The sequence below is a fragment of the Spea bombifrons genome, chromosome 5, assembly GCF_027358695.1.
Source record: "Spea bombifrons isolate aSpeBom1 chromosome 5, aSpeBom1.2.pri, whole genome shotgun sequence".
In the NCBI taxonomy this organism is placed as follows: Eukaryota; Metazoa; Chordata; class Amphibia; order Anura; family Pelobatidae; genus Spea; species Spea bombifrons.
In genome coordinates this window covers 83452004-83472123 of record NC_071091.1, presented here as the reverse complement: position 1 = coordinate 83472123, position 20120 = coordinate 83452004, and the positions used below count along the sequence as shown (strand labels likewise).

General features: G+C 43.2%; 1 protein-coding gene across 2 annotated transcripts; it reads right to left on the bottom strand.

The window, feature by feature from the left end:
* Nucleotides 1-14978: 14978 nt before the first annotated feature.
* UBE2V2 (ubiquitin conjugating enzyme E2 V2) lies at nucleotides 14979-20096 on the bottom strand. 2 transcript variants are annotated; one of them, XM_053466485.1, is made up of 4 exons: nucleotides 19965-20096; nucleotides 17434-17582; nucleotides 17046-17171; nucleotides 14979-16705 (listed from the first exon to the last, which is right to left on the bottom strand). In XM_053466485.1, exons 1-4 carry the CDS (start codon nucleotides 19978-19980, stop codon nucleotides 16559-16561), a joined length of 438 nt encoding a protein of 145 aa, XP_053322460.1. In that variant the 5' UTR covers nucleotides 19981-20096; the 3' UTR covers nucleotides 14979-16558. The 2 variants fall into 2 exon arrangements, with proteins under 2 accessions (XP_053322460.1, XP_053322461.1); XM_053466486.1 differs by lacking the exon at nucleotides 17046-17171.
* Between the last annotated feature and the right edge of the window lie 24 nt (nucleotides 20097-20120).

The window sequence follows — 20120 nt, the reverse complement described above, 5'->3', positions numbered from 1 at the left end:
CTTGTGAAAAATAGAGCCCATCTTGCTAACCTTGGTTGAAGTCTTTTGGCGGTAAGTAAATATTCTAAATTTTTGTGATCAGTATATACCGTAATGGGGTACAAGGCCCCCTCAAGTAAATGCCGCCATTCCTCTAAGGCCAACTTTATCGCTAGTAATTCGCGTTCTCCGATACAATAATTCCTTTCTGCGGAGGTGAGGTCCGTGAAAGATAAGCAACTGGATGTAGGTGACCATCAGAATCTTGCCTTTGGGAAAGAATAGCACCCACAGCTGTGTCGGAAGCATCGACCTCGAGGATGTACGGTTTGTGGGGAACAGGTAATTTGAGAATGGGTGCAGAAATAAATTTGTTCTTTAAAAATTCAAACGCCTTCTGTGCAGCTGTGGACCAACAAAATTTATTTTTAGTTGAAGTAAGGGCAGTGATAGGACGTATGTGCTTAGAAAAATCACGGATACATTTTCTATAGTAATTAGCGAATCCCACGAATCTTTGTACCACCTTTCGATCAATGGGTGGAGGCCATAGGAGTATAGTGGAGATCTTACAGGGGTCCATCTGTATACTGGTGGGCGAAAGTATGTATCCCAGGAACTCGACAGTTTGAACTTCAAAGACACATTTTTCCAATGTAGCATAAAATCCATTGGAACGTAGTCTGGATAAAACTTGGCACACATGGTCTCGATGAGCCTCCAAAGAGGAAGAGAAAATTAAAATGTCATCTAGGTAGACAATTACAAAACGATCCAGGAAGTCACGAAAAATGTCATTGATGAAATGTTGAAAGGTGGCGGGAGCATTACATAACCCGAAAGGCATTACTAAGTACTCAAAGTGACCGTAACGGCATCTAAAAGCTGTCTTCCATTCATCCCCTTTTCTTATTCTTACCAAGTTATAAGCACCACGTAAATCGATTTTCGTGAATACGGTGGCTGAACGTACATGTTCCAATAATTCCGATATGAGTGGTAGGGGGTATCTGTTCTTAATAGTCACGTTATTCAGTTCGCGATAATCAATACAGGGACGAAGACCCCCATCCTTTTTGTTGACAAAAAATATTCCGGCCCCTGCTGGGGAAGTAGAAAGGCGGATAAACCCTTTAGAGAGGTTTTCATCGATGTATTCTTTAAGTGTAGCCAATTCAGGTTCAGCCAGGGGGTATATCCTACCGAAAGGAATAGCAGAAACAGGAAGTAAGTCAATAGAACAGTCATATGGACGAGAAGGAGGAAGTCTATCTGCGCTTTTTTTCAAACACGTCTTTGAACCTCCTGTAAGGTATCGGAATATTGTCAGAAATGGAAGCGTCTTGAGCGAGACCAAGTAAAACAGTCTTTAGACAGGTCTGAGTACAATGTGTGGAAGAAAATTTAAAAACACCGGTCTCCCAGTTGATGACGGGATTGTGGATCCTCAACCAGTGGAGTCCGAGAATGATAGGGGATATAGGAGAAGGGACTACGTCGAATTGTAGGCTTTCAACATGGCTGGTTTCTATTCTGATTGTGAGGGTAGTAGTCTCTGTGCGGATAGGACCAGATTTCAGGGGACTGCCATCTACCAGCTGAATAGCAACCGGATGTTTCTTGAGACGGGTAGAGATGAATAGTGATTTGACGAGGTCAGAATCCATAAAATTGTCACTGGCTCCGGAGTCCACCATAGCTCGTAGGGGTATAGCGCTCTTATTCCACTGTAATGATACAGAAAGCGAGAGATGAGATGAAGAACAAGGTGCTCTCTCAATATGAGTGTATAAATGACCAACAGTCTCCTTACCCTTAGAATACCGGGCACGGGTACGACAGTCCTTGAATTGATGGCCTACACGGCCACAGTACATGCAGAGTCCCAGTGTTCTGCGTCGCTGTTTTTCAGCAGGTGACAGAGGTCCACGAACGATACCTATTTGCATCGGTTCTTCCGTTGACTCTACTGGCTGTACTGGAACTGCAGTTTGAGCACGAGGCCAGACTGAAGGGGAAACGAGACGTTCCTGTCTCCTCTCTCTCAGACGACGATCAATTTGGGTGACTAATCTGATGAAGTCTTCCAGAACAGGAGGAATATTGGTACGAGCCAGTTCATCCTTGATGGCGTCAGAGAGTCCTCAGCGAAATTGGTCATGAAGTGCGGCATCGTTCCAAGTAGATTCTAGAGCAATGCGACGGAACTCAGTAATGTATTCTTGTACAGGCCTACGGCCTTGCTTCAGGGTGCGTAGGGTAGAGGCAGCTGAAGAAACACGGTATGGGTCCTCATAGAGGGCGTCGAGAGCCTGACGAAACGAGGACCAGGAATCCAAGAGAGGGCTGTGACTATGTAACAAATGATGTGCCCATGGTTGAGGTTCGTCAGATAGCAGCGAAATAACAGTATGGACCTTGACATAGTCTGAGGAATAAGTCCGTGGTTTGAGATTAAACAAAATCTGGCAAGCGGTGATGAATGTACGGTACTTCTTACGCTCTCCAGAGAATCTTTCAGGGAGAGGAACTTGAGGTTCCAGAGCAGAGGCCCCTTCCATATCAGGTTCAGGGGCAGCAGCCGCTTGGTCAGAAGGAGCGTTCTGTTGCATTTGAAGATGATGAACTTGTTGCCTTAGTTGATTCTGGCTAGCATGCATCTCTTGCATAGATTGGTTCATCACCGACATCTGTTGAGTCAGAGCCGTGATGGCTTCAGATAAGCCTGCAGGTTCCATAATTGGCTCAGTTATTATGTGAGGCGTGAGCTGCCCGGAACGGAGAAAATATAGGTGGGAACCCGGTATGCAGGTAACAACTCGGAGCACACCACGAAAAACAGGAACGTCAGGAATAGCCGGGGCCTGGTACACGAGAAGGCACGTCAGGAATAGCCGGGATCTGGTACACGAGAAGGCACGTCAGGAATAGCCGGGGTCAGGTACACGAGAAAGCACGTCAGGAATAGCCGGGGTCTGGTACACTAGAAGGCACGTCAGGAATAGCCGGGGTCTGGTACACGAGAAGGCACGTCAGGAAGAGCCGGGGTCTGGTACACGAGATAGCAGCAAGGAATAACAGGAATACAAGGTATAAGGCACAATAACTGAGCACTGGATGAGTTTCAGTGCTCAGTTTTTAAACTTCCCGCCAGTGATCGCAACGCCCATAGACGTGACGTCACTCGCGCGTGTTCCCCGCCGGCAGCGATGGGGAACACATAAAGTTTTGTGAGGGCGCGTGCGCGTGCTTAGGAACCACCACGCGGCCGGCTGAGGACGGAACAGCCGCGGCGCGGGACCGTTTACGTGGAACGGGTAAATGATGCCGGCGAGGACCCTGCCGTCAGTCCTGACAGGAGGACGGGACCGCCGCGGCGCGGGACCGTTTACCCGGAGCGGGTAAGTACTGCCGGCGAGGACCCCGCCGTGGGTTCTGACAACATCATAGTGCAGCTTTGCTACAGGGGAAAATTGCAGACCCAGAACAGCCGCCACCATTAGCAGCAGCTGCCAGAGCAAAGAGTGTGGTGAGGCCATAGCCTTCTCCAAGAGTGTGGCTGATTCTCAGAGACAAGTAAGGGAACAGACATCCACTGCACCAGTCTACTCTTTGGGACTTCTGATTCAAATGGAAATTTAAAGCAGCAGTCAAATAAGGTTGCACTACTGCTTGGTAGCTTATCGCTGTTGGAGGTGCTTGCTTCTCCATGATTAAGTGGGAGCCATCAGGCAGCTGCTAGAGGCCCTCGCTCCCCACTGCAACCATCCCTGTCACACCACCTTCAGTGGAACTGTAGTAACCTTTACTAGTCTTGTGTGTTATTGTTCAAGGGTGAGCTGTCCAAGGCAGCTGGACAAACCATACATTTCACCTCTAACATGGCTGTAATCATGCTGCCCAACTATTTGTAGGAAAGTACGACTGTTGCTGGTGTAGGCACACAGGTGACAGGAGGGGCGGAACTGGGGCAGAAGGGCAGCATGATTATAGATGTTAGTGTATTAGATTGGACTACAGGCTGGTACAGCAGTATATATGGGAAAAGTGGTGACTGACAAGGCAGCAAAAATAGTGAAAGTGGTAAGAGATGGGGACTTTGTGGATATGCATTGAGCAGCACAAATACTACACCTAGTGATAAGAGCAGCTATTAACTGATGGGCAGTGTAGCCTGAGGGAGGAGTGTGAGAAGGCGGATCTATCCCACTACCGTCAACATCAGGACATGCTGAAACTCAACTCTGGAGATGATGAAGCAGCTCTTAGAGCAGCAGTGAGCTCTTCACTCCTGATCAGAACTTTGGGGTGTCCAGCCCACTGAGCAGAGGGGAATGGGCATGAATGGGGCAGGTGGTGGTTGTCCTGAAACCAAATAGGGATATATGGACTTAAGCCAGAGCACTGACAATTTAGGTCATCTCCTTACTTAACTACCTTAAACAACTCAAGAATTAATGCCTGGAACAAAATGAGGTCTTTCCGGAAATACCGTATTTGCTTGATTATAAGAAGACCCTGATTATAAGACGACCCCCCAAAATCTGAATATTAATTTATGAAAAAAAGAAAAAGTCTGAATATAAGACGACCCTATAGAAAAAAGTTTTACCAGTAAATGTTAATTCATGTAAACTATATGAACTATTTTTTTTAATAAAAGCTATGATTTCCTTTGCCACTCTGCCCCAGAAATGCCTTATACCCCCTATATGCCACTGTGCCCCATGATATGCATTTTAACCCTCTAAATGCCACTGTGCCCATGATATGCCTTTTGACCCCCTATGTGCCACTCTTAAAGGGTTAAAAGGCATATTATGGGGCAGAGTGGCATATAGGGAGGTATAAGGCATTTCAGGAGGCAGAGTGGCGTATAGAGGGTTAAAAGGCATTTCTGGAGGCAGAGTGGCATTAAGGGGGTTTCATAGAGCACTCTGCCTACAGAAATGCCTTATGCCTTAACACTCCCTCCCTTCTCCAAAATTACTGGTGCTTCTGAGTCCCCGGTGCGTAGTCCGGGCAGCCTATAGAGCTCTACGCGATTCGCATAGACAACTATCTCTGACAGTCGGGGATGGTCTGTGCGATGGACACAGACAACCCCCGCTGCTAACCGCACCTCCTTCCGGCTGCAGCGGAAGTTGTCTACGCGAATCGCATAGAGCTATACACGCTGCCTGGACTACGCACCGGGGACTCAGAAGCACCGGTAAGTTGGGGGGGGCACAACACAGGAGGATCCAGGTTCCCTGCATCGCTACGGGTGATCTGGATCTTAGTCTCATAGTCAGACCTAGTTGAGGTCTGATTATAAGACGACCCCGATTATCAGAGCATTTGCTCTGGAAAAAACCTTGTCTTATTATCGAGCAAATACGGTAGATTACATGTAGAGGTTGAAAAGCTGATCAGTAGGCTGATAGATGAGCTGATAGGCTGCGTGCAAGCCATCATTGACACTCCAGAGTACATGCTGGCCACCCTCTGTGACCCAAGGGTTAAGGGCAAGTTGGCCCTTAAAAATGTCAGAACGTGGAGGGACATACTTGTCCGTAGGGTGTGTGAGATGCAGCACAAAGGGGCATGCTAAGCAAAGGAGAGATGCAGGATTTGTAATTGGAAATTCCCAGCAGCAGAGGTAGTAGTGCCAGCCACATGTCCCATTCTCAATCCCTTGCACTCAGGCAGAGCAGCACCACTAGATCCACCGGATGATCAGCCATTTGGGCAGCGGCCATTGATACTTTGGTGGGTAGTGTAACGGGTTCACCAAGAGAGCTGTAGTAACTCCCAGAGGTCACCCACATGTATCCTCCTGTTGTCCCCGAAATCACTTCCAGTACCAGTCAGCATGCACACCTTGGAACCCTGCTATGTGTACCCAGTAAGTAGACACAACTACCTTGAATTGAGTACAGCAGGAATGAACATTTTATTGTTGTAAAACGTAGACTCATATATCCACAGAACTTCAGTAACATAAATTAACATTGATAAACAGGTACATGTAGACAACCCAACCTTTAATCCCCTGACAGCAATCCTATTGATGGGATTAATTAAACAATGAAGTTCCTACCTGTGCTATCTTTGTTTGACAGCCAGGCTGGAGCCATATCTGAGTACCTTGGGGCCCAGTATGACAGGTCATTCTGTCACAGGTAGCATCACCCAAGCTCAGCAACACAGCTCTCCCCACATTCTTCAGTCTTCAGAAATTAGGTTACCCAGCACTCAATATTCCTGTGAATGAGTGAGTGAAGTTCTAGAGCTACTTACTCTGGATTGACTCTTCTTTTTTCTAACTATGTGGTAGGGTATTCAGTTGTGTGACTGGATGTGTCTGTGTGCCAGTGCCTGGCCTATACCCTGCCCTGCCTCTCAATACCCTACATTGCTCTAAGGAAAAATTCTTCTTTTTTTTAATGGGGGGGGTCAGTCTTGTGGCTGGATGTGTCTGTCTGTCAATGCCTGGCCTGTCATGTGCCCTGCCCTGTGCTGTGCTTCATTGCCCTTCCTTACTCTGGGGAATCAGTTCTTGTACTGTACTGTCCTGTACTCCGTTTGCTGCTGCGGCAGCTCAGTCTCTTTCCTTACTCTGGAAAATCAATTCTTATTTTTTTAATATTAGGGGGTTTAGTCTTGTGGCTGAATGTGTCTGTCTACCAGTGCCTGGTCTACACCCTGTCCTGACCCTTCATCTACGCCCCAATGTCCTTTCTTTCTCTGGTGGAGCAATTCTTTTTTTTAATATGGAGTAGGTAATTCAGTCTTGTGGCTGTATGTGTTTGTCTGTCAGTGCCTGGCCTATACTCTGCCCTTGTGCCTCAATGCGTTTCCGTACTCTTGGGGGGGGGGCAGTTTTTGTTATTAGAATATGGGGGGTTTAATCTGGTTCAATCTTCTTCCTTCTTCTTTTGCTCTTCTTCCCAGCACTTGAGGGATCGATTCTTTAAATGTTTTTTCTAATCTTTGGGGAAATTCAGTGTCCTGTACCGAGGGTCTGGATGTGTTTGTGTATCCATTGGTGTAGTGCTGCTGGTGATGGCGGTCCTGCAATGCAAAACATGAAACAAAAACGTCTAAATGGTGTTGGCTTGTCATGCACAAGTCTAGTGGACATGTGAATTCTCTGTATATATAGTATTCTTGTGTGATAGTTACGGTATGTAAACCACATTTGTGCATGAACTTTACACATATGTAAAGTTTTATTTACTTTTTATTCTTTAGGGGCATTATATTTGCCAAACAGTATGCCACAATTGGCCAAAATACTCAAAATTGGCCTGTGTTTTATAGGTTAAATGTACGTCACGTGGAGAAATAGTTAAGTAGTAATACTCAAACCACTGCAAGGCAGGAAGGCTTTACATGTTTACAGTAAATGTAAAATTGCATGAGGAGTGTGCTGCTTCTCTGATGACAAATGTTGACAGTACAAATAAGCATGTTACATGTTTTGGTTACAATCTTATAAACCCACATAAAGTATACACAAAGCAAGCAGTTGTGAAAGATCGGCAGATGGGTTAAACTTACATGGTATGAACCAATGGGACAGACAGATGAACAGATATAATAGGAATGGATGGATAGCAAGGCAAATTAACATGCTATGGAACAGGGTATGCTACAGAAGATGCATTGCTTACGGCTGCAACAATGGCCTGAGTCCCAATAGGCCTGGAGGCTCTGCAAGCCATGTGAGTTCAGGTGATGCACAATGGAGCAGGGTACACAATATGGTGCTGCAAGGAGTCCAGTAAGCACTGGGAACAGCATTTGCAGCCTTGATTATTAAGGGAAAATATAGACATATGATACTTCTAAAAGCATCTGTTCAACCAAGTCTGCATAAAAATATCTGTTCTATTATACTTTGTTAGTGGTAAGCGTGTGGCTCAATATTCATTTTATTGTGCTTTCTATTTTCTAAGTGAAAGCAACCAATATACAGGGATAACCAACAGGCTTTTATGTGGCTGTTGTTGAAAAATAACTCCCATTATTCATAGTCAACTTTTGGCAAACGATAGACTTGCTGAGAAATATAGGAGCTGATGATGAAGAAAGTATTTAGAGTTGAGTATTAAAGAGGGCAGAAAGGATTATTGTTGGACTTTATAGAAATAATGTGGTTTTTACGAAGACAATTATTTCAGTACCCCGAGGACAACGAAGCAGCTATACACTGAATATAATGTTGTTAACAAGCCAGTTAAAATTATAGATAAATATTTCAAGTTAGTCCTGTTGTATGTTTTTAATAGCGGCATAACTGTAAGCACATGCATCATCTAGTCCAGGGGCGTCCAACATGCGGCCCGCGGGACCTCGAGGTGCGGCCCGTGTGAGATCGGCAGCCAGGATCGCAAGAGCCCAGCTGCTTACTTGTGGGAGGGTCTATTCTCTGCTCCAGTCCTGCCTGCTCTGTGGGGAGAACGAGTCAGTGATTGGCATTGAGAGAGCTGTAGTGCAGGTAAGGGGGTGGGGGAGTGTGTTTGAATGAGTATGCCTGATTGAGGGAATGAATCTGTGAATGAATGGATTTGTGTGTGTGATAGCATGGATGTGTAAGTGCTGGAACCTAGGCATGATGGGACTGTGATTGCTGTTAACAATCACACTCCTATCATGCCAAGTCAGCCAGTACATGCTGAAACCTGGCTAACTGCCCCCTTGTGTATTGATGCTGCCAGCAGTATGGGGTCTGCACTTAGAGCCACCCTGTACCAGCATGTACTGGCTGACTTGGGATGATAGGAGTGTGATTGCTAACAGCAATCACCGTCCCATCATGCCTAGGTTCCAGCATTTACTGGTTGGCTGGGTATAAAAAGAGTGTGTTTGCTGTTAGCAATGACACTACTATCATGCCAAGTCAGCCAGTACATGCTGAAACCTGGCTAGCTGCCCCCTTGTGTATTGATGCTGCCAGCAGTATGGGGTCTGCACTTACAGCCACCCTGTACCAACATGTACTGGCTGACTTGGGATGATAGGAGTGTGATTGCTAACAGCTAACAGCAATTTGCTAACAGCAATCACAGTCCCATCATGCCTAGGTTCCAACATTTACTGGTTGGCTGGGTATGGCTGATTTTTTTTGTCCAATTGTGGTGTGTTACTTTTAATAAAAGCATGGTTACACACTAAAATTGGACAAAAAATACCGGTACAATGCCCAGCCAACCAGTACATGCTGAAATCTGGGTATGCCTGAGATTGCTGTTAACAATCATAATATATAATTTTTTGTAAAATTTTGGTGTGTAACTTACTTTTATTAAAAGTGTGTGGGGGGTCATTTTCAGTTTCGGCTAAGTGAACCCTGAATTTTCGGTGTTGGTCCAGAATTTTCATTTTAGTTCATCGCTAAAATAAATAGAACTATTTTATTTTTACTTATCCAGAATCCTGCATTTGTAGTCACAAAACTTTCTAGGCCCAGAAATCAGTGAGAGGAAAAGTAAAGGTTTTGTGTCATTTAATTTATTTTAATCTGCATATTTTATTAAAGGCCATATTTTCTCACAGTGAAAAATGAGTGCGGCCCTCGCACGTATACAATTCTGATTAAGTGGCCCACTGCAGAAAAAACTTGGACGCCCCTGATCTAGTCTTTTAGTTCCACAACCTACATTAAATAAAACACATTGTGGTCTTATTTTCCACCAATAAGTATGTAATGTTAGAAAAGGTGTATCAAAATGTATTGTCATAAAAACATAGAATATGAAGGCCCATAAGAACCGTTTGGACCATCTCGTCTGCCAGCTTTTTTCTGACGTAAACACTTAAACTCTAATCACTCCTTGGTCTTAAAATTCACTATATTAGGCTCTACCACTTCTGCTGGGAGGCTGTTCCACAATTTGACCACCCTCTCAGCAAAATAAAACATCCTTACATTACACTTAAGCCGCTGACCCTCTTGAAATAAACTTCCATTCTGTGACTATGACTACATGTATCCTTCATAACTTCCTAGTTTATATCGACATATGTGTCAAGACTACTTTGTATATAAACATTACACACATAAAATATCATTTAGATGGCAGGCAAGTCCTTTTAACCACTTTTTGTTCCACATTCTATAAGGCAAATGAAACAAATTAGAAGGTTAATACAATCTGTCCCTTCCACTAGTGGATATACATTACAAACGCAGAAGGATCTGTGTATCTGGTTAACTTAGTGTGCTCTTTTGGACCGTGGCGTATATATAGGCTTAGTGTGCCCTGTTGGACTGTGGCCTATCTGGTGGACTTAGTGTGCCGTGTTGGACTGTGGCATATCTGGTGGGCTTAGTGTGCCCTGTTGGACTGTGGCCTATCTTGTGGACTCAGTATGCCGTGTTGGACTGTGGCATATCTGGTGGGCTTAGCGCGCCCTGTTGGACTGTGGCGGATCTGGTGGTCTTAGTGTGCCCTGTTGGACTGTAGCGAATCTGGTGGACTTAATGTGCCCTGTTGGACTGTAGCGGATCTGGTGGGCTTAGTGTGCCCTGTTGGACTGTAGCGGATCTGGTGGGCTTAGTGTGCCGTGTTGGGCTGTAGCGTATCTGGTGGGCTTAGTGTCCCCTGTTGGACTGGATGTTTATATCTTACCATATTTAATTAATTGATATATATTTGTGACAAAATGTGGCAATCTTTGTGAAATTCCTGACTAGGGTGTATACATTATTTTCTTCAATTTGGAAATGTCTAGTTTTCGTGGGTTGGGCAGAGCTGGTGGCAGGCGTGTGCAAAAAAGTAGTAGTCAGGTGACCCCTGGTATAATAGCCAAATATATATATATAGTATATATATATAGTAGGCAAAAGTCTTCTTGCTTGGAGTCAGAAATCACGAGCCGCATGCAACAGCAGCAGTTCCTCATCGATCTACTACAGAATAAGGCATGGTTTTAGTTACAATCCAGGGCAAACATAACTTGTAAGCTATTTTATGGTGAAGCACGCAGTAAAACCAACACTACCAATGCCACTAACCCCCTGACTCTCTGTCCAAGTAGAAAAGATATTGTCATCAACGACGACTATGTTGTTGAGGAGGGGTAGAACTAAGCAGAAAGGCAACAGGGTTATAGATCTTTCTACTCCATGCTCAGGTTATGGATGAGCAGCACACATCAGCTCACGTTGACAGCTCTTAGGGAGATCCTGGTGCAGTGCACTGGACCACAGGCAGACACAGCAATAGAAATGGAAATGTGGTAACTGATGGGGCAGCAAACTTGTTTGGATTGTGCAGCACATACACTACACCTGGTGATAAGAGCAGCGGTTACAACTGTGGGCTTTCAGATTGCTGGGCACTTTTACAGCAGAGTGCAGGCACTGGCGTAACTACATGTCTTCTCATAGCAATTCAAAAGGGCCCTTCTTACCTGGAATGCACTGATCCAGGTCGGAAGGGCCCATTTTAAACTATTTTGAACCGGCACGGGAAGAGACAGGAACGTATCGGGGTCACGATATGTCACTTGACCTTGCGGTGAAGCCGAGGGTGCTCGCACAGTGCAAGAAGCCGGAGAGAAAGCTGCAGGAGCCGTGGCAAGTGACAGATAAGCGGGAGCGGGCAGGAGGTGGGATGTATGTATATGTGTTTGTATATATGTATGTATGTGAGAATGAATGTGTAATTGTATGTGTGCATGGGTGTGTAATTGTGTGTGTGAGCATGGATGTGTAATTTGTGTGTGCGAGCATGTACGCGTGGGTGGGGTGAAATGGAGTGTGAGTATGAGTAAGTGTGTGTAAGTTGCGTAATTGTGTTTACATATGTTGGAAGGGGGGGGCAAAGAAAGCACAGACAAGCTGTTTGGGGGCAATTATGGCACAGACCAGCTATTTAAGTAGGCTAATCGAAGAGCTCACAGGTTGCATGCAGAGTACATGCCAACCTCTGTGACCCAAGGTTCAAGAGCAAGTGGGCCCTTAAAAATGTCAAAACTTGGAGGGACATGCTTGTCCGTAGGTTGAGTGAGATGCAGCACATCATCTGCAGTGCCTTCTCGCCAAGGCCCTGTGCCTTTCTGCTGCTGCTGCTCCTGTCTCACCGTCCTTACTCTGGGGGATTTAATATTTTAGTTTCAGTATTATTGGGGCAATTCAGTCCTACACCAATGGGCTGCATGTGCCAGTGCTGGTCCAGACCCAGTGCCCCACTGCTGCTGCTGCTGCTGCTGCTCCTCAATCTCCATCCATACTCTGGGGTGGTCATTGGTCAAATCTTTTAATTCGATTCATTATTTTGGAAATTCAGTCCCGCACCAAGAAGCTGGATGTGTCTGCCTGCCCTGCCATTGCACCTCAATGTCCTTTCTTATGCAGGGGATTCATTATTGTGCTTTTTTTCAAATATGTTGGGGGGATTCAGTGTCTGCCAGTGCCTGCCCTGTGCCCTGCCTCTGCATCTCAATCTTTTTACTCCAAGGGATCAGTTCTTTAAATATTTTTCTAATTTTAGGGGAAATGTATGTATCTATTGGTGCAGTGATGTTGCTGGTGGTGGTCCTGCAGAGCAAAATTGAGTTTGGATCTCTTCCTCAACCTTGAGATGGTGCTACTGTAGGAGGCAGGAACATCCCGTTTTGGAAACACTTCCAAATGTACCGAATCAAAAAAAAAAAAAAAAAAAGGCAAAAAATTCATATGAACCAAAGAGATATGTCACCACCTGCTGGACCAGAAAGGTAGAGCTGCCTCCTCAACCTAAAAGGTATGTGACAATGGAAAGGTGACCTAAATGTAAGGGGGGGGGGTATGTGTGTGTGTGTGAGACGCACGGAGTGAGTTTGTATATGTTAGTTTCTTCCTAAAAATGTTATGGTACATATCAGCTCACCATAATTGTAGATATGAGACAAGGTGTATTATTAATTGCACCTAAATACTATATATCATTTTAACCCCTTCTGGCCCAGGGTTGTTTTTTGTTGTTTTTTTTATAACCAAATGTTTTACTATATGTTTGTTAAACCATGACTCTTTTCGATCTTGCTTAAATTTTCTTCTATACGGTGTCAAGCCAAACAATGACCTCATATAAGTTTGGCAACATGATTAGTGATACCTTACATATATATTTTCTTAATGTCCCAGAGGGACACATGCATGCTTTACATATTTTTTTATACAATTGACTTTAAAGGATTGGGAGTAGTGTGTTTTTTTTAAATTATTTATAGGGGAAGGACTAAGCAGCACTATTTTTAGAAAAATGTTATTTTCAATTTTATTTTATTTGTAATGTTCCCAGTGCAGTATGGCTCAAGATCCCTGTTGAGGATCTCTTATACACCTTTTCATTCTATAAAAACCCTGTTGAGCACTGGCGTAACAAGGGTTGCAGCGGGGCCTGTGAATCTAGAGGGCCTGGTGCGACCCCTTCTTCCTGTCTTCCTTTTGAACCGGCACGGGGCGACAGAAGCGTATGTGGTCACATGACCCCTCGGTTAAACAGAGGCTGCCTGCACAGTGTGTGCGAGCAGCCGGAAGGGCCAACTGGAGGAGTGGCGAGAGGTAAGCATGGATGTGTATGTGTGTGTGTGTGTGAGCATGCATGTGTGCGATCAATGATGTGTACGGCTGTGTGATCACGGATGCATACTTGTGTGTATGTATGAGCATTGATGTGTAATTGTGTAAGTGGGGTGAGATGGAGTGTGTGTTAACATATGTTGTATGTTGTAATGGGGGGGGCAAGGGGCATAGAAGGCACAGACCAGCTGCTGAAGTTGGGGGGCCGGGGGTAATTATTTTCACCAAGACTCTACTGTCCTCAAGTGAAGTTCCGGTGGGTATCAGCAAAGGCACCTAGCAGAAGGTGTACCGGCGCTCGCAGCGAGCACATGATCGGGTGGTGGGAAACCAACAATGCTGGCTTTTGCCGATGGGAGAATTCCGGCTGTCAATAGATGTCCCCTCCACTAGAACCAGCTCAGGATATACCTGTATGTCCTAATGGGATTCTTGCCACAGGTTTTAAGGACATACAGGTAAGACCTAGGGTGACTGAAAGGGTTAAACAGCAATCATAACTTCTCAACTTTAACCCCTTCAGTCCCCCTATGGACGTACCGATACGTCCAAAAATCGCATCCCAAGAATCCCCTATGGACATACCGGTACGTCTAGCCCTTCTTGCAGCGGCAGGGACACATCCCTGCTGCTGCACGGGAGATCAGACTGTCGTTTGACAGCCTGGACTCCCCTCCGACATATATAATAATATTTTTTTTTAAAAAAAACAATAAAGTGAGCTAAGTGATGTCATTGTGACTGGCATTAATAACATGTTCAAGAGGTCCCTAAAAGGACCTCTAACCACCATATATATAAAAAAAAATTAAAAACCTTACATCCCACTGCCCTAACACAACATCTACCCAGTATAACCCTCCTGCCCCCATTCACAACCCCCAAAACCCGTTAAGCCATAAGCATAAAAATTCTACAAAAAATGTACACCTTATAGTATGTTCCCTAGAAGTGCTGGGAAAGTATGGAAAATCTATATAAATTAGGTATTTCTGAAATCAGGACACCTGAATTGATAAACTTGGAGGGGATTTTCCATCACACCACCTAATTTTGTGAGGATTCAGAAGGAAAATGAAAACAAAAATTTTGGTGTTTTTTTTTTTCTAATTTTTGCTAGTTTTTACTAAATTTCTCATTCTAAATTTCCAGCTAACCATCGAACTATGGTATGAAAAGAAAGCTCTATCTCTCCTTGAAAAAACTATATATAGTTCACATGGATACACTATTCACAGGAAAAGAGGATAATCGCTGAACCGACAGAGCAAAAATGGCAAAATTGCTCCGGGATTGAAGAGGTTAAATCCCATAATCAAAACCTGTTATCTGCATGTGGTGAGTATATTCTACTGAATGAATAGGTGAATATCATTACATTACTGTAATGTTTTGCTTCAAAAAAAATATATTTTTTTAAAAATTCACAAGAGTCTTGCCAAACGCTTCCCATATTTTATTTACATTGTACGACTATCTGTAATCTCAGAGTCACATTATCCATATCCTCGTCATACAAGTCTGCGGCACTAAAACTTGAATGCAGTTTTTAGGAGCAAAGACTGTAAACAAATGTTTGCTGTTTGTTGAACTGAAACAAACAGGAGCTGCTTTACAGAAATCAACCACCCTCCCCCTTTTCATAAATACAATTAGCAAGACCTCATCACACTTTTTGACACTACTCAAGTTGGCTTGTAGGCTTCTTGAAAAAAAAAGTCAATATCCATTGTATTTGTTACTTTAAACAATTTAAACAGAATTCCATTTGCCAAGGCAAGATGAATATAGGATTTCTGTTTACATTTCTGATCTTAAAATGTGGTGAAACATTTAACCAGTTTCACCACATTAACCAGTAACCACCATCCCCCCACCAAACTGATAGCTTAACATCATGCTTTGTATCATGAGAACTCATCATGATTGTTTGAGGCAGGGACACCAACAGTGCAACCCTTTCAATACTGGGCCTGGAAAAAGGAGTGTGAGATGAACAATTCTTTCACTGGTGCAAAACAGAGAGTAGCAGTCCATGCTATGTTTATCTGAGAGTCCTTGCGAAAAGCAAAGCTCAATAATAGATAACGCTAAAAAAAAAAAAAAACATTGTGCTAAGCTTGAACTCGCTGCAGTCGATACACAAATATCCCTTAAGGTATAACAAGGACGAAACGTTACTCAATGGCCTCGAATACAATAGGTTTAGCATTCTTATATTTGGTGAAATCACAAATTGATGTGCTAAAAGCATGTTTCAAGTTAGAATAAATGTTGAACGTTGTAAAATCAAAAAGTACCCGTTACAAAAAGAATAAATTAAAAAACCATACTTTATATTAAAACGTAAAATGAAATTTCCGAGTCATGAGTGAAACATGCTAAGGACAAGGATCTCAGTGATGTATGTCCAAAAGATCTTAATACGCTAAAATATGCAGCACAACTACTCAGATCCATGTAAAGGGCAAGGCTAGAAGTCAGCAAATGACACAGGCCTGGTAAATAACTAGTACATTCAAATATTCTTTGTGGGACTCCACAAGTATGTCAATGTTACCATTATTTAACTTTACTAATAACACTACAAAAGGTAGAAGGCGTGTGGTCAATTAATCCCACAACATGAACTGCTGCTCCTTAAGAATTCCCAGGATCCTAATATTCTAAAAATCTGGGCTTCCAAAAATTATGAACAGAAATTGCTGTTTTGCCACCCATTCACCCCTGACTAGTCTAAATACATGTGTCTGTGCCCTCGGATGCATCTGTGTTTGGTGAGGTGTGGGAGTCAGCAACTCATGTTGCAGACAATAAACTTGGATCAGTGGAAGTCTTCAAAACTGGGAGAGGCATCCAGGCTTTTAACAATGAGTCATGTGCAAATTGTGCCCAGTAGAGGTGGTCAGGGCTGAAAGGGTTAACCCTCCTAGAGCCAGAGAGGCATGCAAAATTAGACATTGCAGGCCCTTCCAAAATATATGGCAGGGGACAAGGAAGAAATACGTAAATTATCCCACATTAATTGTTGTAGGTTTGTCCTTCTGGAGGCTGTGGAAGCTTCATATTTTCTTTGGACATCATCAGGCGTCTAAGCTCCTGAAGAACTACTTTAATGCTATATGAATTTTGCCACTTTGCTAAAACTGGTATGCTTCGTGTGTCCACCTAGACAAAAAAGAAGGATCAAACAGATCAAAAGAATATGACAGTTATCAATATGGAGGAAACAGATTCAAACAATATCAACAGGATAGTTAATGACAGCATTAAAACAGTGAAAGAGTCAATGAAACATCATGCTGGGAACCTGCGCATCATCTGTTGATTTTTATCGGAGTAATTTCTTGCTATCATTTGAAATCTAAATGTTTGTGCCAGCCCTGGCTGCCTGATGCAGCCCAAGCACCAACTTTTCTTGTAATGCAACTAAATCAAGAAAAACGGCATTACAGTTTCCATATGGTTACTCATAGACCGGCTGATGTTGTGTTACAGTTTTACTTACCATGCCATTGGAATGATTGATTCCATTCATATTCATTTTTGTTACAAATCTAAGAGTTGGGGGGGCTTCTGGGTATTTAGGACCACATTCTATTTTCAGACTGTATATTCTATTTTCATAATTTGTCTAGAAAATTAAGCACAAAAGAATTATTGTTCTAAAGAATAGTTTGTTCTGTTCTCAACAGAAGTATGTAAAAAGCCTGGTAATTCTGTTCATAAAATGCTCATTAAGTAAATACATTTCAGTGTCACTAACATAAAAAAAACAACTTTAAACTGAGCCAGTAATGCTTTAATATCTTTTTTAGTAAATATTTATAGATGCAAACATTTAATGGCTTAAAGCACATTATTAGCTTGTTTAAAATAAACATAGTAAAACTCACTCTGGGAGGACCGATTATCATTCCTGTCCATCTAGTAAGCGTCATATCTTCATCATCTTCCAGGCCCCAACTCACTGTGCCATCTCCTACTCCTTTCTGGCCTTCTTCAAGTTCTTCCAATAATCGGAAATTACGAGGAACCTTAACACCTAACAAAAGGGAGAGATTGATGAGGTGGTGCTAGTGATTAAGCACTACTACAGTAATTCATTAAAAACTATTGATCTTTGATAACAGAGGCAAAGCATGTGACCTGTTTTATAGTTAAGGTCACACTTTATACACGTTCAGTGAAAACAAAAGTGAAAAATAAAAATGTGCTTAATGAACAGATTTACTACAAATGGGGATAAAGCGTTTTAAAGCCTAATTTATTCTATGCCGCACGTTGCAGTTTTCAAGTGGTTGTTTATATGCGGGGGTGTCGTGAAGTGTTGATTGGACAAAGTTTGGGTTTAAGTATTTATGATATGAATTTACTGCATGCAAACCAAGTTTCTTGAGCTGGTAGTAAAATCAGAAGTGAAAGTATGTACTGACCATGATTATAACAGAACACATGAAGTCTTTACAGGAGGTGAAAAGACATCTAACAACCATGACTTATTAGCATACAATGGGGAGATAAAACACTTTTTAAACAAGTCTTCTCCATGTGTAGGTCAGACATGAACGTTTACTGAAATTACTTTAAACTTAATCACCTTTCAAAACACATGCTGTCTAGAAAATGTCATCATCCTCCATTACTGTAACACTACAGTTACATAAATATGATTCTAAATATTATACAACTTTTTTGGTGTGCAAATAATAGTTATTTTAGGCCATTAAAATATTGTGAAGCTGGCCTATGGAGGCAGCCGTAAAAAGGCCTGTAGCTACATTTGGTACTCTTCAAAGTTAGTGTCCCCGATGGTCCCACTGAAGAAGAATGCATTAAAATACATTAATATGCATTCTTCAAAAGGGGAAAAAAGAAAGATAAACTCTAACTGGGGTGGAAGCTGCAGCTCTGCAGTTGACCTCCTCCTCTGTGGCCCATACTAAAATTAATGGGAGCTTTATCCGCACATGCGCAGGAGGGTCTACACTTAGCATTAGCCAACCCAGCTTTGGAGCCGACAGGTATATCACGTGCACGGATATGTGTTTTGGGGGATTCTACAGAATTCTTTATGGGGGAACTCAAATGCATTTGTGCAAGGTGTCTCAAAAAGTACGGCCAAATCACACGTGCAACCAGCAAGGACAATGACGTGGAGAAGTGAATGGGAAGACAGAACAGTATAAATCCATAAAAAGAATAAAAATTTATATTATGCTATGGATGCAAGTAAGGGGAATACCTTGAAATGTGGCCATACGTTACCACTTTGTGTGTGGTTACCTTCCTTATTTTTCCTCCTAGTAACTAAACTCAATACAACCTCCTAACCCGACTCATTTCCACAATTTACAGAAAAGTTTTGGAAGAGGCAAGTAGGTATCTTTATTAATTTTCACTTTTTGTGAACTTTTCCTTTATATATATACGTTCAATCTCTTCATGCATTTCATTTCCATGACCTACCGTGGGTTACGTATAAACACACAGCAATTCTACTGTAAAGTTTCAAAAGTGCTATTGGTCTTAAATAAGTTGGTTGGCATGGCGGCCTATGTACTGAAACCTAAATCAGTCCACTTGCCAATCGCGTCCACCGTCATTGGACAAGCAGTAATACGCCATTTCTCTTTACTAATCAATGTGTCAATAACAGACTCTATCTTCCTTTCTTATGTAAACATTAAACATGACAATATTAATCCTTCACTGAAACCTCAGCATAAACATTCTTATATGTGTTTACAGCGGCTGATTCCCAGAGGTAGCACAGACATTGATTTTTAAATTAAAAGAATCAAAGTTTCATGTGTCTTTTAGTTCTGTGGGTATTTGTGTGTGTGTGTGTATATATATATATATATATATATATATATATCCCACACGCGGCAGGAAATGGGGATATGTGAAGCAGTTACAGACGTTACCAGTACTGAGGAGACAAGCTGAGTGACAAATGGCGGATGTGGGGGTGGTGACAGAAAAGAAACTCATGAGAAGAGGGAGACAGCAGCAAACACAGCAGCCTAAATCCGCGATATATTGGTAGCGGGGGTGTGGGGGCGCGATATTATTACCTCAGAGGGCAGGAAATGGAGGGAACGGTTAATGGAAATGAATGAATGACAGGCAACTATATAATGCGCCCCCAGGACGGGGAGGGGGTGTGACGGGGCGACCAAAAGGAAAAAGAGTAAGACAAGTTTTCAGGCATGCGGGGTAACTTGTAACAGAGAAGAGGGGCGAGTAATGACAGTGACGGACAAAATTACGGTCACAAGGCCGGGAGATAAGGCTAGGAGATTAAGGTGGCTTTTTGTCAGGGACGCATGCTGCACAGCAGGAGACTCGGGGAATCTCCGCAGTCACTCCCTGAAATACTGCCCCGTTGGCTTTACACCCGCCAGGCCCTCCACACACAGACCTGCGCACACCGCCATCTTCTCCGCCGCCCAGGACCGGAGCCCACACACCTCGTGACGTCAACGCGCAGACAAGCAATTCGATATCCGACTCACGCCCATATGCGTCGTCATTTCCGGAGATAGTTTTCAACCAGTACCGGTTGTAACTATGTGCT

Coding starts and splice junctions, on each gene's coding strand:
- UBE2V2 (XM_053466485.1), bottom strand. Junction 17,172..17,433: donor TGATAATCGGTCCTCCCAGA/GTGAGTTTTACT, acceptor TTAATTTTCTAG/ACAAATTATGAAAATAGAAT. Junction 16,706..17,045: donor TCAATCATTCCAATGGCATG/GTAAGTAAAACT, acceptor TTTTTTGTCTAG/GTGGACACACGAAGCATACC.